Raw genomic sequence first — 23,776 nt, forward strand, 5'->3', positions numbered from 1 at the left:
CAATTTCCAAGAACTCAGAATGATTAGTTTGTTTTGGTTTAATAACTTTTCCCAGTTAAATGGCTATTTGTTGGTAAAGGTGTGTACTACACTTTTCATTTCTCCATTTGGGAAATCTCTCCCAAAGAATATATTTTAAAATGTTAATACTGGCCCCTGAATCAACTTATTCATTAGAAAAATTGTCCTTTTATTTCTACCTCATATTTCTTGCTTCAGTATTCCTTTGAACACACTAGAATGGCTCTGCTTTTCTTCCACCATTACAATATAATTTTGGATTTTTTTTTTTGGTTATCCTCTTAAACATGAACTAACTAGACTTTTACATATAACTTACTCAAAGTCTCTCTAAATATCTAAATAAATTACAACCACCAATCCTCTCCTTTGTCCATATGTTTATGCCTACTTTAGACCTTAGTTTGTACTACTTATATGAAACCTAGCACATATTGGGGATATTCACATATAAAACTTTGACTACCATAAGCTCCTTTACTTTCATTCCATCACTGTCTCAGAATGCTGTCTTTCATAAAGTAGTCAAAAAGATGTAGAATGGTTTCCTTTAAAAGAAATAAGTTGTTTTTCCCTAAATGGTTATGTCTGTTTCATACTGATTGAATCTATTATCTATTTCAAGTGCTCCCCTGCCCATGTTAGATTTATGAGACTCATAAAACTGTTTCCCATGACACCTCAGGAGGCCTTATTAGGCCGTATAACTTACCATACTAGAAATTGTAAAACCTTTCTTGGATAGTGTAGGCTTTATTTTATCTAGAGTTATAGAATTGTACTACATGACCCCAAGCCCCTTTTATCACCTTCAGGGTTTTATAATAACAAATGAAACCTTTGTAACTCTTGACTAAACTGATAATTACATTAACATTGTTTTATCAGAAAACCCTGTGTATTTCACTGAACTCTTGAGCACTTTCATTTTCCCTTCCAATCAATATGAATCCTTCTATATATGTAGTTTGAAATTACATAATCATCATTTACTGACCTTACATAAAACATATGACATCAGTAGCAACATCATTGAGCAGGTATTTCTTTCTCTTGACAGAAAATTATTCTCAAATTCAAACTACAAATGCAGAGTCAAAGTACTTTACCTGTCCTCTATAGACAAACCCAACTCTTGGCACAGCAGTTCCACAAAAACTCATATAGAAATTGGAGAATGAAAATGGAACTGCCTTTTGACTTGGCAATTCCACTGCTGGGATTATGCCCTAAGAGCCCTGAAACACCAATCCAAAAGAACCTGTGCACCCCAATGAACCTGTGCAGCACAATTCACAATAGCCAAGTGCTGCAACCAACCTAAGTGCCCATCAGCAAATGAGTAGATAAAAAAAAAAAACTCTGGTACATTTACACAATGGAATTTTACACAGCAGAAAGAAAGAAGAAACTCCTACCTTTCGTAACAGCGCAAATGGAACTGGAGACTATTATACTAAGTGAAATAAGCCAGTTGGTGAAAGACAAATACCATATGATCTCATTTATAAGAGGAATCTAATGAACAAGATAAATTGAGAAAAACAGAACCAGAGACCTGGCAACAGGGAACAAACAGAGCTGTGAGAGGAAAGGGGGCAGGGGGAATCTTAGATAGATGGGGAAGAGATTGGTCAAAGAACATACATGAAAGACCCATGGGCATGGACAATGGTATGGGGATTGACTATGGATATGGGGGCAGGCTGGGTGGGAGGGGTAAAGGGAGAAAATGGGACAACTGTAATAGCATAAGCAAGAACAAAAAAATAAAGAAATAATATATTTTTAAAACCACCAAAGAAGAAAGAAATCTCAATAAAGACTGATAAAGTATGCCACCCAATGGATGTATTGACATACTACACTCATAAAATACACACATGCATAGGTTAGCATTTTTAATCTCCTTCAGGTTACCAAAAGTTAGTATAGAGTAATGAAAAAAACACTGATGAAAAAGAAAAACTGGTCACACAGGGGAAAGTACAGCCTTCAAGAGCAATGATACCTTGGTACTCCAGTGGCAATTCTGACACATGACCATCTCAAGGAGACTAAGGTAGAAAAGTAATAATGTGCTTCAAAAACATACAGGACTAGGGAGGTGGGAATGGGTAGGGCAGAGAAGAGTAATAGGGGGGATAATAGGGACAACTGTAATTGAACAAAAATTAAAAAAAACACACAGCACTTTATTATACTACTTCCCAACTTACAATGGGAGCTGGAAAACTATAGATGGAAACAGAAGAATTATATTCAAGCCCCCAATACAGACTAGACTATTTTTCTTACCCCCTTGCTATATGGTTCAATCTTAGAAATTGCTCCTTTAACATAACTCAAATTCAATCATTAGTTATTGAGTACCTCTAAATATTTTCATACAATTTCTCATTTAATTCTTTTAGAGCTTAATTAATTTTGCTCCTAATGGTTTACTTCCTCTTGAGACTTTTTGTTTATGTTCAGGGGTGTCATAAAGTTCTTCCAATATCTACAGGGCTTAATTTGGAAGAATCACTAAATAGGGAATTTGCACACATGTAGAGATGTTAGTCTAGATGAGGAGCCAAAAAGACCCACCTAAGGAAGAAACAAGGAAAAATATTAGTAACATTGGGGGAAAAAACAGAAGTCCTTTTCACCATATTATGTATTCCATTGCATCTATCCTTAGTTAAGAAGATATCCAAAGTGAAGAGGGTCAATTGAAAATTCACAACCCACTATGTAATAGTCACAGTATTGATAATTGTATAAGTTTCTATTATTAGAGAACATCTCTACCTGCCCTAAGGCTTAGTTCTGCAAGAAGTGAGAAGCATAACAGAGAGGAGAAACCAAGTTCTATTCAAGAGTCCTGAGCTCCAATCAGTCTCATGTCATTACAGGACCAGTCATATCTTTCAGTGGTTCAAATATTCCTGACATTTAAGAAAAACAAATTACGACCCTGGCTAGTGTGGCTTAGTGGATTGAGTGTGGCCTGTGGAAGGAGAGGTCATCAGTTAGGTTCCTGGTCAGGGCCCATGCCTGGGATGTAGGCCTAGTTCCTGACTGGGGGCATACAAGAGGCAACCAATTGATGTTTCTCTCCCTCTCTTTATCTCTTCCTCCCCCTGTCTCTAAAAATAAATAAATAAAATCTTAAAAAAAGAAAAGGTATGTGCTTTCTGTTATAAAGACTAACAAAATAATATTGATGAGGAACTAGAAGACGAACAAATAAACCTACAAAATAGAGTTATACTAATAATTTACTCTAGGAAAAAATGAATTAAAAAGCTTATTTAAAGACATTAACTTTTTCCCTCATTTTTAACATTTAATTGTGTTCACTTTTTCACTTTTGTAGATACTTTTTTTATTTAGTTATTTTTCAAGTACAGTTTTCTGTCTATTTCTCCCATCCCAGTCCACCCCACCCCATGCTCCCCACCTCTCTCCCATTTCCACTCCCCCTTAGTTCTTGTCCCTGTGTCCTTCATACTTGTTCCTCCAAGTCCCTCCCCTTTTTTTCCCCTTAAATGCCCTCCCTTCTCCCCTCTGGTCACTGTCCTCTTGTTCTCTATTTCAGTGTCTTTGTTTTATTTCTGCTTGCTTGTTTGTTTTGTTGTTTAGCTTCCTGTCAAAGGTGAGAGCATATGGTATTTGTCTTTCAATGCCTGGCCTATTTCACTCAGCATAATGCTTTCCAGTTCCATCCATGTTGTTGCAAAGGGTAGGAGCTCCTTCTTTCTCTCTGCTGCATAGAATTCCATTATATATATGTACCACAATTTTTTGATTCATTCATTTACTGACAGGCACCTAGGTTGCTTCCAACTCTTGGCTATTGTAAATTGTGGTGCTATAAACATTGTGGTGCATAGGTTCTTTGAAATTGCTGTTATAGGATTCTTAGGATATAATCCTAGCAGTGGAATTTCTGGGTCAAAAGGCAGGCCGATTTTTATTTTTCTGAGAAAATTCCATACTGTTTTCCATAATGGTTGTACCAGTCTACAATCCCACCAACAGTGAACTAAGGTCCCTTTTCCCCCACAACCTCTCCAACATTTGTTTTTTGTTGCTTTGTTTTTATTTTATTTTTCAAAGATTCCATTTATTTATTTTTAGAGAGAGGGGACAGAAAGGAGAAAGAAGAAAAGAAACATTGATGTGTGAGAGATACATTGATTGGTTGCCTCTCACATGCCCCTAGCTGGGGACCTGGCCTGCAACCCAGGCATACACTGTGACTGGGAACCAAACAGACCACCTTTCAGTTTGCCGGTCAGCACTCAATCCAGTGAACCAAACCATCCAGGATGGTCTTTAAACAATTATGAGATAAATTTTTATGTTGATAATAAAGGCCCAGCTTCATTCTTTTCCACATGGACATCCAATTTTCCCAACACCTTAACTTTTATGCACTGAGTAATATACTGATCGAACATCATTCAAATATATACATATACACACATATTTCTGGGCTCTGTCATATTCTATTATTCAATTTTTCCTTTTTTAAAGTATTTCAATTGATTATGCTATTACAGTTTTTCCAATTTTTTCTCCTTTATCCCCCCTCTGCCCTGTCACCCCAGCCCTCCAGCATCCCCCCCCCACCTTAGTTTGTGTCCATGGGTTGTACATATAAGTTCTTTGGGTCCTCTGTTCCTTGTACCATTTTTATCTTTCCCCATGTATTTTATACCTACTAATTATGCTTCTTCTTCCCTGTACCCTTTCCCCCCATTCCCCCCTTCCCCCTCCCCACTGAAATATCTCTGTGTGATGCCCATTTCTCTAATTCTATTCCTGTTCTGGTTGTTTACTTAGTTTGATTTTGTCGTTTTTCATTTAGGTTAAGTTGTTGATAGTTGTGAGTTTGTCATCATTTTACTGTTCATATTTTTATCTTCCTTTTCTTAGATAAGTCTCTTTAATATTTCATATAATAAGGGCTTTGTGATGATAAACTCCTTTACTAGACCTTATCTGGGAAGCACTTTATCTGCCCTTCCATTCTAAATTAAAGCTTTGCTGGATAGAGTAATCTTGAATGTAGGTCCTTGCTTTTTATGACTTCAGATACTTCTTTCCATCCCCTTCTTGCCTGAAAAGTTTCTTTTGAGAAATCAGCTGATAGTCATATGGGATCTCCTTTGTGGGTTACTCTCTCCTTTCCTCTTGCTTCTTTTAGGATTCTCTCTTTATCTTTAATCTCAGGTAACTTAATGATGTGCCTTGGTGTGTTCCTCTTTGGGTCCAACTTCTTTGGGACTCTCTGGGCTTCCTGGACTTCCTAAAAGTCTACTTTCTTTACCAGACTGGGAAAGTTTTCCTTCATTACTTGTTCAAATAAGTTTTCAATTTCTTGCTGTTGTTTTTCTCCTTCTGGCACCCCTATGATTTGGATATTGAACCATTTTAGGTTGCCCCGGAGGTGTGTAAAACTCTCCTCACTTTTTTGAATTCTTGTTTCTTCATTCTGTTCCAGTTGGATGTTTATTTCTTCCTTTTGTTTCAAATTGTTGATTTGATTCCTATTTTCCTTCCTGTCTCTGCTGGTTCTTTGAATATTTTGCTTTATTTCACTTTGGGTATCCTTCATTTGTTTTTTTCATTTTTTGACTGAGCTCAATCAGTTTTGCGAGCATTTTGATTACCAGGGCTTTGAACTCTCCATCAGATAGGTTGGCTGTCTCCTCATTGCTTAGTTCTCTTTTTGCTGTGTTCTTTCATTCGGGCCCTATTTGTTTTTCTTGGTGCAGCCGTTAGGTTGTAAGCAGACAGGGCCTTAGGTATGCACCTGGGCAGGGCAACCCTGTTTGTTGTGCTGCGGTGCTGCCTGTGGGAGAGGGGCCAGAGAGAGAACAGTGCAGCTTGCCTACTCATCTCTAGCTTACTTTTCTTTTCTTTTTAATGTTTTTATTTATTTATTTATCTTTAGAGGGGAAGGGAAGGAGAGAGGGAGAGAAATATCAATGCATGGTTGCCTCTCATGTATCCCCTGCCAGGAACTGGCCTGCAACCCAGGCATGTGCCCTGACTGGAAATTGCACCATGATCCTCTGGTTTACAGGCCCGTGCTCAATCCACTGAGCCACATCAGCCAGGGCTCTAGCTTACTTTTCAGTGGACTCTCGTGTGAGACTGGGACTCTCTCCCACCGCAGCAACTGCCATAGTCCATCGTCAATTCTGAGTTTTAGTTTCACCTTCAGCCAGCCCTGCTGGCATGATTTGCCACCTGTCTGCAGTTTTTCTGAGTTAGCTCATTTGATCCACTGCCTTCAGTTCTGGTTGTTCTGGTTGATTTTTTCTTTAATTGACTGATTGTCAGTATTCCATTCAATTTGATTTTCTGGCTCTTTTGATTATTTATTGATTTTAGATTGTTATCCTCCTATTGGTTGTGTGAGGAAGTGAAGGGCTTCTACCTAAGCCTCCATGTTAGTCAGAACTCCATTCAATTTTTCTGTGTTTATGCCAATACCACACTATTTTTATTATAACTTTGTAAAGTGTTTTGAAATCAGGACATATGAGTCCTTCAACTTTGTCCTTCTTTTTCAAAATTGTTTTAGCTATTGAGTGAGTATCCATGAGATTCCATATGAGCTTTATAATAAAACTTTCAATATCTGAAAAAAATGTCTTTGGGATTTCAATAGGCAGTGTACTGAAACTGTAGATCACTTTGGGTAGTATGGACATCTAAACAATATCTTCTGATCAATGAATACAGGATGTGTTTCCATATATTTGTGACTTCTTTAATTACTTTCAGCAGTATTTTGTTGTTTTTAGTGTAGTTTTTTTCTTGGTCAGGTTTATTCCTAAGTACTTTATTTTTTCCAAGGTTATTACAAATAGAATGGTTTTCTTTTTTTTTATTAAACTTTTAAAAATTTTATTTAGTTATTTTTCAAATACAGTTTTTTTGTCTGTTTCTCCCATCCCAGCCCCCCCACCCCATGCTCCCCACCTCCCTCCCATTTCCTCTCCCCCAGTCCTCATCCCTGTGTCTTTCATACTTGTTCCTCAAAATCGCTCCCCTTTTTTCCCCTTAAATTCTCTTCCCTCTCCCCTCTGGTCACTGCCCACTTGTTCTCTATTTCAGTATTTTGTATTTATTCTGCTTGCTTGTTTGCTTTGTTGTTTAGCTTCCTGTTAAAGGTGAGATCATATGGTATTTGTCCTTCAATGCCTGGCCTATTTCACTCAGCATAATGCTTTCCAGTTCCATCCACGTGGTTGGAAAGGGTAGTAGCTCCTTCTTTCTCTCTGCTGCATAGAATTCCATTGTGTACATGTACCATAATTTTTTGATCCATTCATTTACTGATGGGCACCTAGGTTGCTTCCAACTCTTGGCTATTGTGAACTGTGCTGCTATGAACATTGTGGTGCATAGGTTCTTTGAAATTGATGTTTTAGGATTCATGGGATATAATCCTAGCAGTGGAATTGCTGGGTCAAAAGGCAGGTCAATTTTTATTTTTCTGAGAAAATTCCATACTGTTTTCCATAATGGTTGTACAAGTCTGCAATCCCACCAACAGCGAACTAAGGACCGCTTTTCCCCATACCCTCTGCAACACTTGTTGTTTGTTGCTTTGTTTATGATAGCCATCCTGACTGGTGTAAAGTGGTATCTCATTGTGGTTTTAATTTGCATCTCTCTGATAGCTAACGATATTGAGCATCTCTTCATGTGTCTCTGGATCTTCTGTATGTCCTCCTTGGAGAAGTGTCTATTCAAGTCCTTTTCACATTTTTAAATTGGGTTAGTTCTCTTCTTAGAGTGGAATCGTGTAAGTTCTTTGTATATTTTGGAGATTAAACCTTTGTCTCAGGTATCATTGGCAAATATGTTTTCCCATACAGTTGGTTGTCTTGCTAATTTAATACTGTTTTCTTTAGCCACAGAGAAGCTTTTTATTTTGATGAGATCCTATTTGTTTATTCTTTGCTTTATATTCCTTGCTCTAGGGGACATATCGGTAAAAAAGTTGCTGCATGAAATATCTGAGATTTTCTTGCCAATGTTCTCCTCCAGGACTTTAATGGTGTCACAGCTTATATTTAAGTCTTTCATCCACCTTGAATTTATTTTGGTGTATGGTGTAAGTTTGTGCTCAAGTTTCATTTTTTTTGCACGTAGCTGTCCAGTTCTCCCAAAACCATTTGTTGCAGAGGCTATCTTTACTGCATTTTATGCTACTGCCCCCTTTGTCGAATATTAATTGACTGTAGAGAGTTAGGTTTATTTCTTGGCTCTCTGTTCTGTTCCATTGGTCTATGTGCCTTTTTTTATGCTAGTACCAGGCTGTTTTGATTACAGTGGCCTTGTAACACAGTTTGGTATCAGGTATTGTGATCCCTCCAACTTTGTTCTTATTTCTTAAAATTGCAGCAGCTATTCGGAGTCGTTTATGGTTCCATATAAATTTTTGAAGTGTTTGTTCTATGTCTGTGAAATATGTCATTGGTAGTTTAATAGGTATTGCATTGAATCTGTATATTGCTTTGGGTAGTATGGACATTTTGATGATGTTAATTCTTCCAATCCATAAACACGGTATATGTTTCCATTTGTTTATGTCTGCCTTGATTTCTTTCTTCAGGGCTGTGTAGTTTTCTGCTTACAGGTCTTCTACCTCCTTGGTTAGGTTTATTCCCAGATATATTATTTTTCTTTTTGCTATATCGAATGGGATTTTTTCCTTGATTTCTGCTTCTGCTGTTTCATTGTTGGTATACAAAAGTGCCTTCGATTTCTGGATATTGACTTTGTAACCCGCTGTTTTGCCAAATTAATTCATTAGTTTGAGCAGTTTTTGGGTAGAGTCTATAGGATTTTCCATGTACACTATCATGTCATCTGCAAACAGTGATAGTTTTGTTTCCTCCTTTCCTATTTGGATGCCTTTTATTTCCTTTTCTTGCCTGATTGCTGTGGCGAAAACTTTCAAAACTATATTGAATAGAACTGGTGAAAGTGGACATCCTTGTCTTGTTCCTGATCTTAGTAGAAAAGCTTTTAGTTTTTTCCCATTGAGTATGACGTGGCTGTAGGTCTCTCATATATGGCCTTTATTATGTTGAGGAATGCTCCCTCTATTCCCACTTTGTTGAGTGTTTTTTATCATAAATAGGTGTTGTACCTTATCAAAAGCTTTTTCCGCATCTATTGATATGATCATGTGGTTTTTGTCTTTGCTTTTGTTTATGTGATGTATTACATTTACTGATTTGTGAATATTGAACCATCCTTGCATCCCTGAGATGAATCCCACTTGGTCATGGTGTATGATCTTTTGAATATATTGTTGGATGCGATTTGCCAATATTTTGTTGAGGATTTTAGTGTCTATGTCCATCAGTGATATTGGCCTGAAGTTCTCTTTCTTTGTTGCGTCTCTATCTGGTTTTGGAACTAGGATGATGCTGGCTTCATAAAAGGAGTTTGGGAGTTTTCCACCCTTCTGGATTTTTTGGAATAGTCTGTGAAGAGTAGGGGTTAGCTCTTTCTTAAATGCTTTGTAGAATTCTCCTGTGAACCCAGCTGGTCCAGGGCTTTTGTGTGATGGGAGTTTTTTTTGACTACTGTTTCAATTTCTTTTGCTGTTATTGGTGCGTTCAGATTTTCTGATTCTTTTTCATTAAATTTTGGAAGATTGTATTTTTCTAGAAATGTGTCCATTTCCCCTAGGTTTTCAAATTTCTTGGCATACAGTTCTTCATAGTAATTTTTTACAGTCCCTTCTATTTCTGTGGTATCAGTTGTAATCTCTCCTCTTTCATTTCTGATTGTGTTTATTTGAGTCCTCTCTCTTCTTTTCTTGATGAGCCTACTTAAAGGCTTGTCTATTTTTGTTTATCTTTTCAAAGAACCAACTCCTGGATTCATTGATCCTTAGGATTGTGCTTTTAATCTCTATGTAATTTAGCTCTGCTCTGATCTTGGTTATTTCCTTCCTTCTTCTTGCTCTGGGGTAAGACATGAACTTTTAAAAAAATATGTATTGTATTCATTACACTATTGCAGCTGTCTCATTTTTTCTCCCCTTTATTCCCCTCTGCCCTGCACCCCACCCACTCCACTTATTCATGTCCATAGGTCGTACATATAAGTTCTTTGGCTTCTCCATTTCCTACACTATTCTTAACCTCTCCTGTCTATTTTGTACCTACCATTTATGCATCTTATTCTCTGTACCTTATCCGTCATTCTCCCCACTCTGCCTCCCCACTGATAACCCTCCATGTAATCTCCATTTCTGTGATTCTGTTCCTGTTCAAGTTGCTTGCTTAGTTTACTTTTGTTTTTGTCTTGTTTTAGGAGTGGTTGTTAATAATTGTGAATTTGCTGTCATTTACTGCACATCTTTTTTATCTTCTTCTTCTTAGATATGTCCCTTTAACATTTCATATAATAAGGGCTTGGTGATGGACTCCTTTAACTTGACCTTATCTGGGAAGCACTTTATCTGCCCTTCCATTCTAAATGATAGCTTTGCTGGATAGATTAACCTTGGATGTAGGTCCTTGCCTGTCATGACTTCAAATACTTATTTCCAGCTCCTTCTTGCCTGTAAGGTTTCTTTTGAGAAATCAGCTGATAGTCTTATGGGAACTCCTTTGTAGGTAACTCTCTCCTTTTCTCTTGCTGATTTTAAGATTCTCTCCTTCTCTTTAATCTTGGCAAATGTAATTATGATGTGCCTTGGTGTGTGCTTCCTTGGGTCCAAATTCTTTGGGACTTTCTGAGCTTCCTGGACTTCCTGGAAGTCTATTTCCTTTGCCAGATTGGAGAATTTCTCCTGCATTATTTTTTCAAATAAGATTTCAACTTCTTAGTCTTCCTATTCTCCTTCTAGCACCCCTATGATTTGGATGTTGGAATGTTTAAAGTTGTCCTGGAATTTCCTAAGCCTCTTCTCATTTTTTTGAATTCTTGTTTCTTCACTTTGCTCTGGTTGGATGTATTTCTTCCTCCTGCTCCAAATTTATGATTTGAGTCCCAACTTCCTTCCCTGTACTGTTGGTCCTCTTTTATTTTCCTTTATTTCACTTTTCATTCCCTATGTTTTGTGACCACACTTGACCATTTCTGTGAGCATACTGATCAGAGTGTTTTGAAATCTGCATCTGATAGGTTGGCTCTCTCTTTATCACTTAGTTCTATTTTTGGAGCTTTGATTTGTTCTTTCATTTGAGCCATATTTTTGTCTTGGCACGTCTATTATGTTGTAAGGGGCAGAGCCTTAGGTATTCACCAGGGTGGGGTAACCAACATTGCTGTCTTGTAGTGCTGTATGTGGGGGAGGGGTCCAAGCAGGAACACTGCTACTTGCTCAGCTCGCCAGCTTTCCGTCACTTCCCTTGCTACCCATAAGTAAATTGAGCCTTTCTGGTGCTAATTCCCAGGTGGGTGGGTTTGTGTACCTTCTAGTACCCTGTGGGTCTCTCCAACAAACTCTTCTATGAGGCTGGGAGTTTCTCCCACCACCACAATCCCCACAGATTTTTATAGTCAGAGGCTTTAAGGTTTTATTTTCCCATGCTGGAACCTACATTGGGCAGTCTGTCTCACTCACCAGTTGTTCCTACTGGTTTATCCACATGCAAATGTTGGACCACCTGGTCCACCTGCTGCAGCCTCTCTGCTCCAGCTGCCTGTCTCTGCCCCTTATATCAATCTGAATGAATGTTTCTTCTTTAACTCCTTGGCTATCAGACTTCCATAGAGTTCAATTTTCTGGCTATTTGTTGTCAAATTTGTTGTTGCCCTTATTTTGGTTGTGCAATGAGTCAAAGTGTATTTACCTATGCCTCCATCTTAGCATAGTCCTAAATGCATAAACTTGTAATGGTTATTTTTATATGTGAACTAAATGTGCTAGACCTGTGGAGACCCACAAAACTTCAATATTCTTACACTTGAGGAAAGAAACAATGCTTATCTACATAACTTTAGCTTACATTTGAATAGCACATTATGCTGCTCAAAGAGTGTTCATGTCTATTATTTCATTTACACAATCCCCTACATAATATGAATATATAATACATAAAAAAGCATTTATCAAATGATCACTCCAAAAAAGTAAATTAAAATGATATACAGATTTCAAATAGCATTTATAATGTTGAATAACTGGGGGTACATGCAACACAGAATTCTATCAACCCAAAATAATATGTATCCTTCTGAATTTCATGCTATGCCTTAGTAAAAACATAAACATGATAACCATACCAACTTACTTTACAGGAAAACAAGCCCTGAGGCTTATTATTGAAGAGAAACTATGTATCTTACTCACCTGGGAAACTGAAAAACACTGGAGTCCAGAGGCTTAAGTTGAAAAACAGGTGTTTTGCTTTCTTCTCCAACAGATGGAAGTCGGCTAGGGCTATCAATTTCCTCATAGCCAATTGTTTTATTATTTAATTCATCCATATCTTGAATAGTAGGGCTATTGAGTGGGTTAGTGAATACCTAATAAAGAAAAATATCATGTATAAAAATCCCAATTTCAAACTAAATACCAGAGGATGAGTTATCCTTCTGATGCTAGGAAAGAACACTTGGCCAAATAAAAAGAAACTGTTTCATACACAGAACAATTAGCACACAGTAATGTACACTAGAAAAGTGAATCCAGGAACATTCAATTATAACCTTATCAGTTGGAAGCCAACACACCTTCCCAACTCACTTATTGGCCTCTAGAGTCATCCCACCCACAACATAAACCCAGGCCTTCTAGTCAGTGTCTAATTCTCTCTTGTGATCCAGTTTAACGCTGGATTTTCACTCTTCTTAGATCTGTGACAAGGGTACGGATGGAAGGAAGAAGCATTGTAGCATGTGTTGGTGTCGGTTTTGGAAAAATGCATGCAAGACATTAACACTTATTCATAGTGCACACACAGAGAGACATGCATCTGGGATCTTGTGGGAGAGCCAGCTTATGAAAACAGTATGAATGACGAAGATGAAGATGAAGGAATATAAAGGATAGGCAAACTGAATGAGGACAGAGCAGTACCAGGACATCTTCCAATCTCTAGATCAGACTATTAAACCAAGCCAGTAGGACATAAAACCTGAATATTCATATACCTGGGTCTCAGTACACTGCCAAAAGAAGAATTACTATTAAATTGCCTCTATCCTCACCAGTCTGACCTAACCTGATTGAGTGGATGGAAGGTAAATTTAACATGCGACTAGCAGATAGAGAAAGCAGATTAACAGTAAAATCATGCAGAAAGGCAAGGTTGTGGGGGAGAAAGATATGGGTGCTATGGTGGCTGTCAGGAAAGAAGTGTCCCTGAAAGGACGGCCAACCTTATTGCACCCTTCAGCGTCCGGAGCTGGGCAACCATGTCCGAGAGACAGTGCTCCTGAAAATTCAAAACAGCAGAGTCTTTATAAAGCCAGCCAGCCTGAAAGCAGGGATGGGGAAAGGTACAAAGAACCACCCCTTCTCCCAAAAAGAAGGAGGAATAATCACCCCTGCCTACTCCTGGCAGAAAGAAAACTGAGGAAAACCAGACACTCAACAGGAGCAGCCTGTATGAGGATGGAACATAACCCTGAACATTCTGTTACACTGAAGGTGACATGAACACTGTTCAGAATCAGGACTGAATCCAAATCTGGGAAATAAATGATTTGGCTCTTCTATTTTTGGTGAACTAAACATCAGCAACAATAGATCAAAGAAAAATCAAAAGATCAAATGAAAAAAATACCACCAGAATAAATGGTTCATTATTTCTATGCAGCTTTCAAGACTGCTGCTTCCTTCAACCTATATGGTCTGTTAGGGAAAATTTTGTGTGAGAAAAGGAAGAGAGAGGACTGTTTCTCACCTGGTGATTCTCATTTTCCATTGGCACCTTCTTCTCAACAGTTTGATCTCTAGAAGATAAAATTGCTATTTAGTTTACTCGTGAAATTTATCAGTCTAATATGGATTAGGTTGTAGAACCTACAATTGGTTGCGAAACCAATTGTAGATTTAGGTTTTAATGTTCTTTCCAAATTAGAAATAGTGTGAGTTTCATTGAGTTCAAGCTAATGTTGCCTTCATAAACTCTGCTACTAAAAAGAAATTTCAGTTGCCCCATTGAAAAAGAGAGGGGGAGGGGAGGAAGAGAGACTAAAGACAATTACTAGTTGAGAAACTAAGGAGAATATTAAAAGGAATAAACAATTTGGAGAACAAAGAGGTGAGGAAGGAAATAATTACAAACCAAAAAAGAAAAAAATCATCCTTTTTCAAACTTTCATGCTCTATTAGGAAGGGTCAGCCTCCTCTACTGTATGACATAGAATACCACTTTAGGTATACTCAACTGTTTCTTAACTTTGTTCAAGTACAGATCTTCATCAGTGAGTTCTTGTTCTTCTGGAACAGAGCATCTCCTGCAGTACAGAGAAGAAATCATCTTTTGGAAACAAAACGTGTCCTTTGCTTTTACCCTTTCCTTTCTCACAATTGTGACAAGCAGCTTAATTACCCTCTAACCTTATAAAGCTCAGATCCAACCACATTATAAAACCTGTGGGTAGGTTAATGTGTAGCAATTTTTATTTCAAGGCACAGCACCATCTAATTATTTGGGGGGCTATATATCACTTGCCTCCCAAGACATTCAAAGCATTTGACAGCTACAACATTCATATTATAGCGGATAGCACAAAGCATAATTTCTATTCCTACACAGTGAAGTCCAAGCACATGACAGATTTGCTTGAGATTCCATACAGAGAGAACGTTGCTCTTGCCTCTCATGTACTAAGGAAGTAATTCCCAAGATTCGGTCTAGAAGCATGAGGACTCCTAAATCAGGTAAAGATGCCTGAAGAAGAAAATAAAAGGCTATAATAGAAAGCAGCAATAAGGGACTTCCGCCAAGATGGAGGTGTAGGTGGAAACACTTTGCATCCTCCCACAACCAAATCTAAAAACAACAATAAATGCAACCAAACCACACAGAAAATCGACAATACCAAGTCTGAAAACAATGAAATGCTCAGCTAGACCAGTGAGAGGGGCAAAGCCAGCACTGGAGCAGGTTGGGCAAAAAAGATCCCCGGGACGCGGGTGGTGCACAGGTAGCGGAGGGCATGGATCCCAGGTGCCAGCTAGCTATGGGCGGACACAGGGATGAGGCTCGATGGCTGTCTGCGGTCGGTCGCTCATTTGCACGCAGTTAAACCACTGAAGAGGCGAGCATTGAGACCATGTGGTGCAGGGCAACGGGCTCGCACATTTGGGCTCAGATAAACAGGTGGGGGTGAGCAGTGAGGCGGACTGGGCAAGCGGAGAGGACCACCATTGCTCCCTCTCTGACCCCTCCCCCACACACAGCGTCACAAACCAGCGACCTGGGTGGCTCTGCCCTGGTGAATATCTAAGGCGCCTCTCCTCATATGTAACAGGCATACACAGATCAAAACATGGCTCAAGAACAACTCAGAACTCCAGAGCCAATAAATCTAAGCAATGAAGAAATAGCCAAACTTTCAGATGCACAGTTCAAAAACACTGGTGATCAGGATGCTCACAGAACTGGTTCATTTTAGTCACAAATTAGAGGAACATATGAAGGCTAAACTATTTGAAATGAATGGAAATGCACAGGAAACCAATAGTAATGGGAAGGAAACTGGGATTCAAATCAAGGGAGCAGACCAGAAGGAAGGAAAAAATGACCAAACAGAACAGAATGAAGAAACAAGAATTCACAAGTATGAGGACAGGCTTAGGAACCTCCAGGACATGTTTAAACACTCCAACATCCTTATTATAGGAGTACCAGAAGGGGAAGAGGAACAGCCACAAGTGGAACACTTATTTGAACAAATAATAAAATAGAACTTCCCCAATCTGGCAAAGAAAATAGACTTCCAGGAAATCCAGGAAACTCAGAGAGTCCCAAAGAAGTTGGACCCAAGAAGGAACACACCAAGGCACATCATCATTACATTAGCCAAGATTCAAATGAAGGAGAGAATCCTAGAAGCAGCAAGAGCTAAGGGGACAGTCACCTACAAAGGAGTTCCCATCAGACTGTCAGCTGATTTCTCAAAAGAGACCTTACAGGCAAGAAGGGGCTGGAAAGAGGTATTCCAAGTCATGAAATCCAAAGACCTACAACCAAGATTGGTCTATCCAGCAAAACTTTCATTTAGAATGGAAGGACAGATAAAGTGCTTCTCAGATAAGATCAAACTCAAGGAGTTCATCATCACCAAGCCCTTATTATATGAAATGTTAAAGGGACTTACCTAAGAAAAAGAAGATAAAAATATGAACAGTGAAAGGACAGCAAACACACAGTTATTAACAACCACACCTAAAACAAAAGCAATCTAAGAGGACAGCTAGATCAGGAGTGATCCAGAGAAATGACGATCACATGTAGGGTTAGCAACAAGGGAGTGGGAGAAGGAGAAGGGTGGAGAAGACACAGAAAATAAGTAGCATAGACAGTAGGTAGAAAATAGGGGAGAGGGCAAGAATAGTATGGGAAATATAGAATCTAAAGAACTTGAGACACGTGTTCATGAACTAAAAGGGGGGCAAATGGTGGGGGAGAGGTGTGCAGGGTGGAGGGGAATGGGGGGAATAGAACAAATGTAATGGGATAATCAATAAAATTTTTTAAAAAGAAAAAAGCAGCAATAAGGAAATAAGAGCTTATATCATAAAAAGAACAGAGGGAAACTAGCAAAGAGAAGAAAAAGGAGGATTCTATAAATGAAAAGATATACATATATTTCCTATATGTAAAGCATGAGGAAGAGAATTTTAGAGGAGTAAAAACAAAGCAGTACTAGAAAAAGCATTAAATGGTCAAAAGAAATCCTAGAAATAAATAAAAATTACTAATAACTGGAAAACCTATCCTATACCCATTTTATAGAGTGGCAAAGTTTCCTGGAAGGCTATGTTTCCTGAACTAAGAGTAAACCCATAGGAGAGACAGGATTCAAGAAATGAAACTTCTAAGCACTCAGTCCCATATTCTAATCACGATCCCAGTTGCTCTCCATGGACAAATGCTTAGACACAGCTGGAGAATATGAAGGAATGCTTACTCATCACAGACCTAGATTTTCTTAATTTCCTCCATTTAAAACATTTTTTTTCTAAAAAATATACTCTGTTTTTCTTTCTTTCTTTTTTAATCTTGGGAGTACTCTTATTAAAGCTGGGAACAGTGAAACAAAGGAAGGACTTGGGATAGAAGAAGCAACAGGAGATATCCTAGGTGGGGCTGCTTTGACTCAATGGAAAGTCAGAGAAAAAGAGAGCCCTGGAAACAGGTTCAGGGGCTTAGCTCAGGATGAGCTGCCACTGCCCATTGCTCCCCTGGTTACAAGTTTCATGGGAACCCTTAGAGTTTATGGGGTGCACTCCTGACAGGGAAGAATGGCCTTGGATGTGTTCCTGGGAATGAGAGCACCTAGTATTTTTTTTCTATCAGCATTTGTCCTGAGGAGAAAAGGAATCGCATCTCAGCTAAAATGAAGCAAATTGAGTTATTGTTTTACACCTATGTGACTACTGAATCAAATAAAAAGTATCTGTTAAGTTGAAATGAATTTCTGTACCTGATATATCCATATGAATGCCTATGGATATGTCAGGTACTATCTAGATGTTCAATGCTACAAGGAACATATAGAGCGTTAAGAAAACAAACATGTAGGAGGAATTGGAAGATGGCGGCAAGGTAGGTGGGAGCTTAACCCACTTGCTCATGCATCCAACTGACCCCTAGCTGATCTTCTGAAGAACAGAGTGAACAGCAAATGGAATCCCAGCTTATATGAAATTTGGAGGCCAAAAACTGAAGAGGACATTAAAAAACTGAGGGTAAGGAAAGTTTGTAGGCAGATGGGAAAGTCACCAGGCTCTGTACCTAGGACTGCAGTTTGGTGGCTGTGGCTCCCGTCCCTGCTGCTATATGACTTTTGGAGGAGAGCCAGGTCAGTAATACTAACTTTTCAGCTCCCTCCTCACAGCAAGGAAGCCAGTCCTGCCTAGGAAAGACCTGGATGCTTGAAGTCACTGTGAGGATAAAGATGCAGTGCAAGACACACAGCCAGGGGCGTTCCCCACCTTGGACTCTGGTCGCTGGCTGGGACAGTACCAGAGAAATCAGGAAGCAGGCAGACACCTAGGGATGGGAGAAGGGTTGGGCTATGACTGACTGTGACCCAGAGAATCTCAGGATTGGTCAGAGAGTTGGGCTATGTGAAAAGTCAGGTGCTTGTTAAGAACACAAACCGCAACCCTGCAAAATTTGCTCAGAAAAAATGGCATGAAGATGCTGTGCAAGGATCTCTCCTGCTCAGTAGCTGGGCCAGCAAAGAGGGAGGAGGAGGGCTGCCCACATGGACTGATCAGAGGAGGGCAGCAAGGGCTCAGAGACTTAGCATTCCCCATAGAGACTCAATTTAATAGAGAACCAAACTGCCCTGAAAGGACTTTGAGAGTGTGCAGCACCTAAGCCAGCAAAGAGGAAGGAGGAGAGGTTCAGGTTGGTCCTAAGCAGTGAACCTCACAGCTGGCACAACAGGGTGGCTTAAAGGTGCCAGCCTGGTTCAGATGGACAGTGGGTGCAGTGCAGCACTCTGAGGGCTTGGGCTGGAGGCTGGGCACCTGGGAATATTTCAGTCCAGACTGAGCACCCATCCTTGAAAAACCACAGGAAAAGAAAAAAGCAAAGCCCAGCCACCCTCTGACTGCCCATAGAAAAAAAAGGAAGACACAGAACTTGCTTGGCAGGTTTAATGTCAGCAGGAGGCTTTCTCCCCCTCTAAGTATGAGACAATAGACCGGGAGCTGTGAAAGGACCAAAGAACTAAAGACAGAACCAGAGAGAGATCAGAAGTCTAATGCCAAATGGGAAACAGACAAATTTCACTTTCCTATCCTACAGAAGTTGCATTTTATTTTTTATTTTTATTATTTTTAGTTATTTTTATTTCTTTTATTATTTTTTTGTTTCTCTTCATTTGGTTTAATTTTCTTCAATCTGTTTAATTGCATTGTTTGGTATTCTTTGTTCTCCCTTTCACATTGCATTTTAATTTTTCTTCTCTCACTTCACTTATATTCCAATAACATACTACTCTTGGTCTTCTACTTTCTATTCAGATCATATAGTTCTTGTCCTATTATCGTTGTTTCTATAATTTTATAAATAATTGTTGTTCCATATTATTGTAAATCCTACACAGCACCCTTCTGTCTTGGCCCATTTCACTGTCTTCTTGAACTTTACTACTGTTGTGGATAACTTTATTCTCTTGTACATTATGCCTAGTTACTATCCCTTACTCTCACTATATCTCACCATCTAACCACACACAAGTTCCCTGTTTTCTGGATTCAGCTCATATTCTTTCTCCCTTCTAATAAGAGTCTTATCTCTTTTTCACCTTTTAAAAATATTTTATTTATGTATTTTTGAGAGAGGGGAAGGGAGGGAGAGAAAGATGGAGAGAAACATCAGTGTGTGGTCCCCTACTAGAGACCCCACTAGGGTTGCCTACTGGTCCCCTACTGGGAGACCAGGCCCACAACCCAGGCATGTGTCCTAGATTGGAAATCAAAATGGTGAACCTTTAATTTGCAGGATGGCACTCAATCTACTGAGCAATGCTAGCCTGGGCCTCTTTTTCACTTTTTATAAAGAATAGGTAGCTCAGTGGATTGAGCACGGGCCTGCAAACCAGACAGTTGTGGTTTGATTCCCAGTCAGGGCACATGCCTAGGTTGCAGGCTGGTTCCCTGCAGGCCAGTTCCCAGCAGGGGATGCACGAAAGGCAACCATACATTGATGTTTCTCTCCCTCTCTCCTTCCGTTCCCCTCTAAAGACAAATAAATAAAATCTTAAAAAAAAAAAAGAATAGGTAGGAGGGTGAAATATCACAGTAATCACTGTACTTCTCCAAAGGATCTCTTATCTGTTTTCTACTTGTGGGTACTGTAAATTCCATAGAACACTCTCCTGCTATCTTATTCCATTTCACCTCCCCCTGCCACTGATCACACACAAGATAAGGTGAGGATTGTGAACACTAGTAAACCTGCTGGAGGTGAGAACCCCCCGACAAAGGAACCACCAACAGGTAAAACCCAAGTACAGCAAGACAGCCCACACAAAGAAAAGAAAGGATAACCCTAGAGTATCCAGACCATGAGATCAAACAAACCATACCACTGAATCCCATAGAAATACTACCACAGAAGTTTGCCCTACTAAAACAGCTAGCAAAGCAGAGCATCAGGAAGCACAGAAACAAACAAAAACAGTCACCTAAAATGGGGAGACAAAGGAAGAACTTGCAATCAAAATGAGTGGAAGACTCCTCACTAAAAGAGGTAAATACGATGGAGGCAAGCAAAGTATCAGATAAAATTCAAAAGAATGGTTATAAAGATGCTCAAAAAAGTCACATACAACTACAAGGAACTGAGTAAGAACTATAATAGTATGAAAAAAGAAACAGAGCACTATGCTAAGTGAAATAAGCCAGGTGGTGAGGGAAAGTACCATATGATCTCACCTTTAACTGGAACATAATCAACAAAGAAAAAAACAAACAAAATATAACCAGAAAAATTGAAATTAAGAACAATCTAACAATAGCCAGAGGGGAGTGGGAAGGGGACAGTGGGGAGAAGGGTTTTCAGGAACTACTATAAGGGACACATGGACAAAACCAAGGGGAAGAGTGGAAGGAAGGGAGGGAGGTGGGTTTGTCTGGAATGGCGGGGAATGGTGGGGAGAAAATGCAGACAACTATAATTGAACAACAATAAAAATAAAAAGAAAAAGAAAAAGGAAATAGAAACTATAAACAAGAACCAACTGGTGTTGCTCAGTGGATTGAAGTCCAACCTGAAAACAAAAGGGTTGCTGGCTCAATTCCCAGTCAGGGTATATGCCTCAGTTGTGGGCCAGCTCCCCAGTAGGGGATGTTCAATAGGCAACCACACATTGATGTTTCTCTCCATTTCTTTCTCCCTCCCTCCCTCCTGCCCAAAAATAAATAAAATATTTCAAAAAAAGAGAAAGACCCAGGAAGAAATGAAGAATGTAATTTCTGAAATTAAAAAAAACACACTAGAAGAAATTACAAGCTGACTGGATGAAGCAGAGGAATGAATTAGTGAGCTGGAAGACAAGGTAGAAAAACCATGCAGGTAGAGCAGCTGCAAGAAAAAAAGACTAAAAAAATATAAAGATGACTTAAGGGAATGGCAAGACAACACAAAATGCAACAACATTTGAATCATAGGAATGCCAGAAAAAGATGAAAAGGAGCAAGGGATAGGAAAACCTTTTAAAAGAATAAAGATGGAAAACTTTCCAAATTTGGAGAGGGGAAAAAACATGCAAGTTCAGGAAGCACAGCAGGTCCCAATCAAGGTGAATCCAAAGAGGTCTACTGCAAGATGTATCATAATAAAATGCGATGTTAAAAGATGAAAAGAGAATCTTAAAAGCAGCAAGGAAGAAACAGGAAGCAACATACAGTGGAGCTCCAATAAGGCTAGTAGAAGTTTTTTCAACACACACACTACAGGCCAGGAGAAAATGGCAAAAATATTCCCAGTCATGAAAACCACAGGCCTGCAACAAAGATTACTCTACCCACTGAGGCTCTGGATTAAAATGGAAGGTGAAATAAGAAGTTTTCCAGACAAAAGAAGGGTGCAAGAATACACCTCCTCCAAACCAGCGCTGAAAGACATGCCAAAGGGACTACTATAAGAAGAGAAAGAAACAGAATGAGAAAGAGAGGGACACAGATACAAAGAGGGAAAATGAATAAATACCTATCAACAATAACCTTAAATGATAATAAATTAAATGTTCCAATCAAAAGACATAGAGTAGCTGAATGGATAAGAAAACATGACCTAGAGAGACTGGAAGATGGAGGGGAAGTAGGACAGAGAGGATTCTGCTTCCCCCCACACATGGGAGAAAAACCTGGCCAATCTGTGGAGGAACACAGCAAATAGCCAGCAGTGCCCCAGCATATAAGAAAATAGACCAGAAATTGTAGCGGACACTGAAAGACCAGACAGTGAGGAGACGGCTGCAGGACAGTAAGGTCCAAGGGACCAGTGCAGCAGCCTCGGCTGGCTCGGGTCTGCCATGTACTCTTTGGGAGCTGAGGGCCAGCAGCAGAGTCCTTGAGAGAGAGCTGGATCATCAGCTCCCTCCCTCCCCAGCCAGCTAGGGAATGAGCTGTGTAGCAGGATTGAGTGGGAGAAATGTCTTGAAAAGTAAACTGCTTGGGGGATCCAACTGCGACAGCTGCTCAGCCTGCTCCCCATCCAGCCTGGCAGCGATCCTAGGCATTCCCTGCAACACAGGGAAAGGTTCACGCCCAGGCCTATGGGACCAGGGAAGCCAGCCAGGCGTGCGCCCACACCCAGCCCACTGCAATCACTCTGGGGAAACAGTGCTCCGAAGAGGACCTGGAATCCCTGGGTGGGTTGCTGGGGAGAGGGGCCAGACTGGATCTTGGGAGAGTGCTCACGAGACTGGCTGAGTACAACGAGAAGGAAGAAAGGCCACACCAATCACCCCTCAGCTTGCTGCAGCCAGTGAGACCAGAAAACCCGGTTTGGCCAGCTGGAAACCACAAGAGGTATTGTGTTTTTTTTTTAAACTAATCTGTTATTTTAACTTAATTATTGTTTTATCTTTCAATACCTTTTTGCTCTCTTTCCTTCTTTCATGTTCTATTCCGTCTTCCTTTCTTTCCAAACTTATGTTTTTCCTCCCTTCTCCTCCCCTTTTTTTTTAAACCCACAAGTAAGACAAAAAAACTTGGAACTGTGAAAAGACCAGAGTTGGACCCAAAGAGGGGGCATCTACCCAACAGTAGGGATATCTCTCTACCCAACAGTAAAGACAGAGAGACAAATTGCACTTTGATATAGCAGAAACTATAAGCTACTGCATATTTGTATTATTTTTCACTATTCTTACATCTTTTATTTTAATAGTATCTTTTTTCTCCCCCTCTTTCTGTATCTTCTTTACCTTAGCTGGTTATATCGTACCATTTGACAGGTTTCCCCTGTCCTCTCATTCATAGTATATTGCTAATTTACTGTCCCTCACTTCACCTGTGATCCATTAGCACATTATTGAAGGTCCAATACTCCTTATTCTTGGTATCTCATAGAATCAGTCATATGATTGTTGCTCTAATATTATTTTAAATAATAGCTGTTCCATATTATTCTAAATAATATACAACAACCCTCCCAGATCTTAGCCCACTTCATTGTTTTCTCAACTATATTACTGTAGTGGTTAACTCCATTCTTTCATACACTATTCCTATTTACTATTCTTTATTCTTACCTTACCTCAGAATCTGACCTCCCACAACCTCACTGCTTTCTAGATCCAATTCACAAACCTTCCCTCCTCAATACGAGTCTTAATCTTCTTTCCATTCTTTCTAAGAACTGGCTACTTAGGTTGAAGATTACGGTCATCACTATACACAGCCAAAGGATCTCCTATCTCTTCTCTGCTGGCTGCTACTGTAAATATCATAGAATACTCTATTGCTGTAATAAACCATTTTCCCTTCCCTTCCAACTGATCACAAAAAAAAAAGAGTAAGGAGAAGCAGAGAACACCAGGATACCCACTGGAAGTGGAAACCTAAAAACAA

The 23,776-nt window shown here is 39.5% G+C and overlaps 1 protein-coding gene across 9 annotated transcripts in view; it reads right to left on the minus strand.

Annotated features, from left to right (window-relative positions):
* The window catches only part of MORC4 (MORC family CW-type zinc finger 4), a 95,149-nt gene that overhangs the window by 11,239 nt on the left and 60,134 nt on the right, over positions 1–23,776 (minus strand). For all 9 annotated transcript variants that reach the window (XM_053657494.1, XM_053657491.1, XM_053657489.1 and 6 more), the window contains 3 exons: positions 14,398–14,466; positions 13,911–13,959; positions 12,353–12,528 (listed from right to left, as the gene is read on the minus strand). In XM_053657494.1, the coding sequence (XP_053513469.1) occupies positions 12,353–12,528; positions 13,911–13,959; positions 14,398–14,466 (294 nt within the window). The remainder of the gene's footprint in view (positions 1–12,352; positions 12,529–13,910; positions 13,960–14,397; positions 14,467–23,776) is intronic.

This window comes from Artibeus jamaicensis, unplaced genomic scaffold (assembly GCF_021234435.1).
Source record: "Artibeus jamaicensis isolate MK-2021 breed Jamaican fruit bat unplaced genomic scaffold, CSHL_Jam_final scaffold_461, whole genome shotgun sequence".
Taxonomy (NCBI): domain Eukaryota; kingdom Metazoa; phylum Chordata; class Mammalia; order Chiroptera; family Phyllostomidae; genus Artibeus; species Artibeus jamaicensis.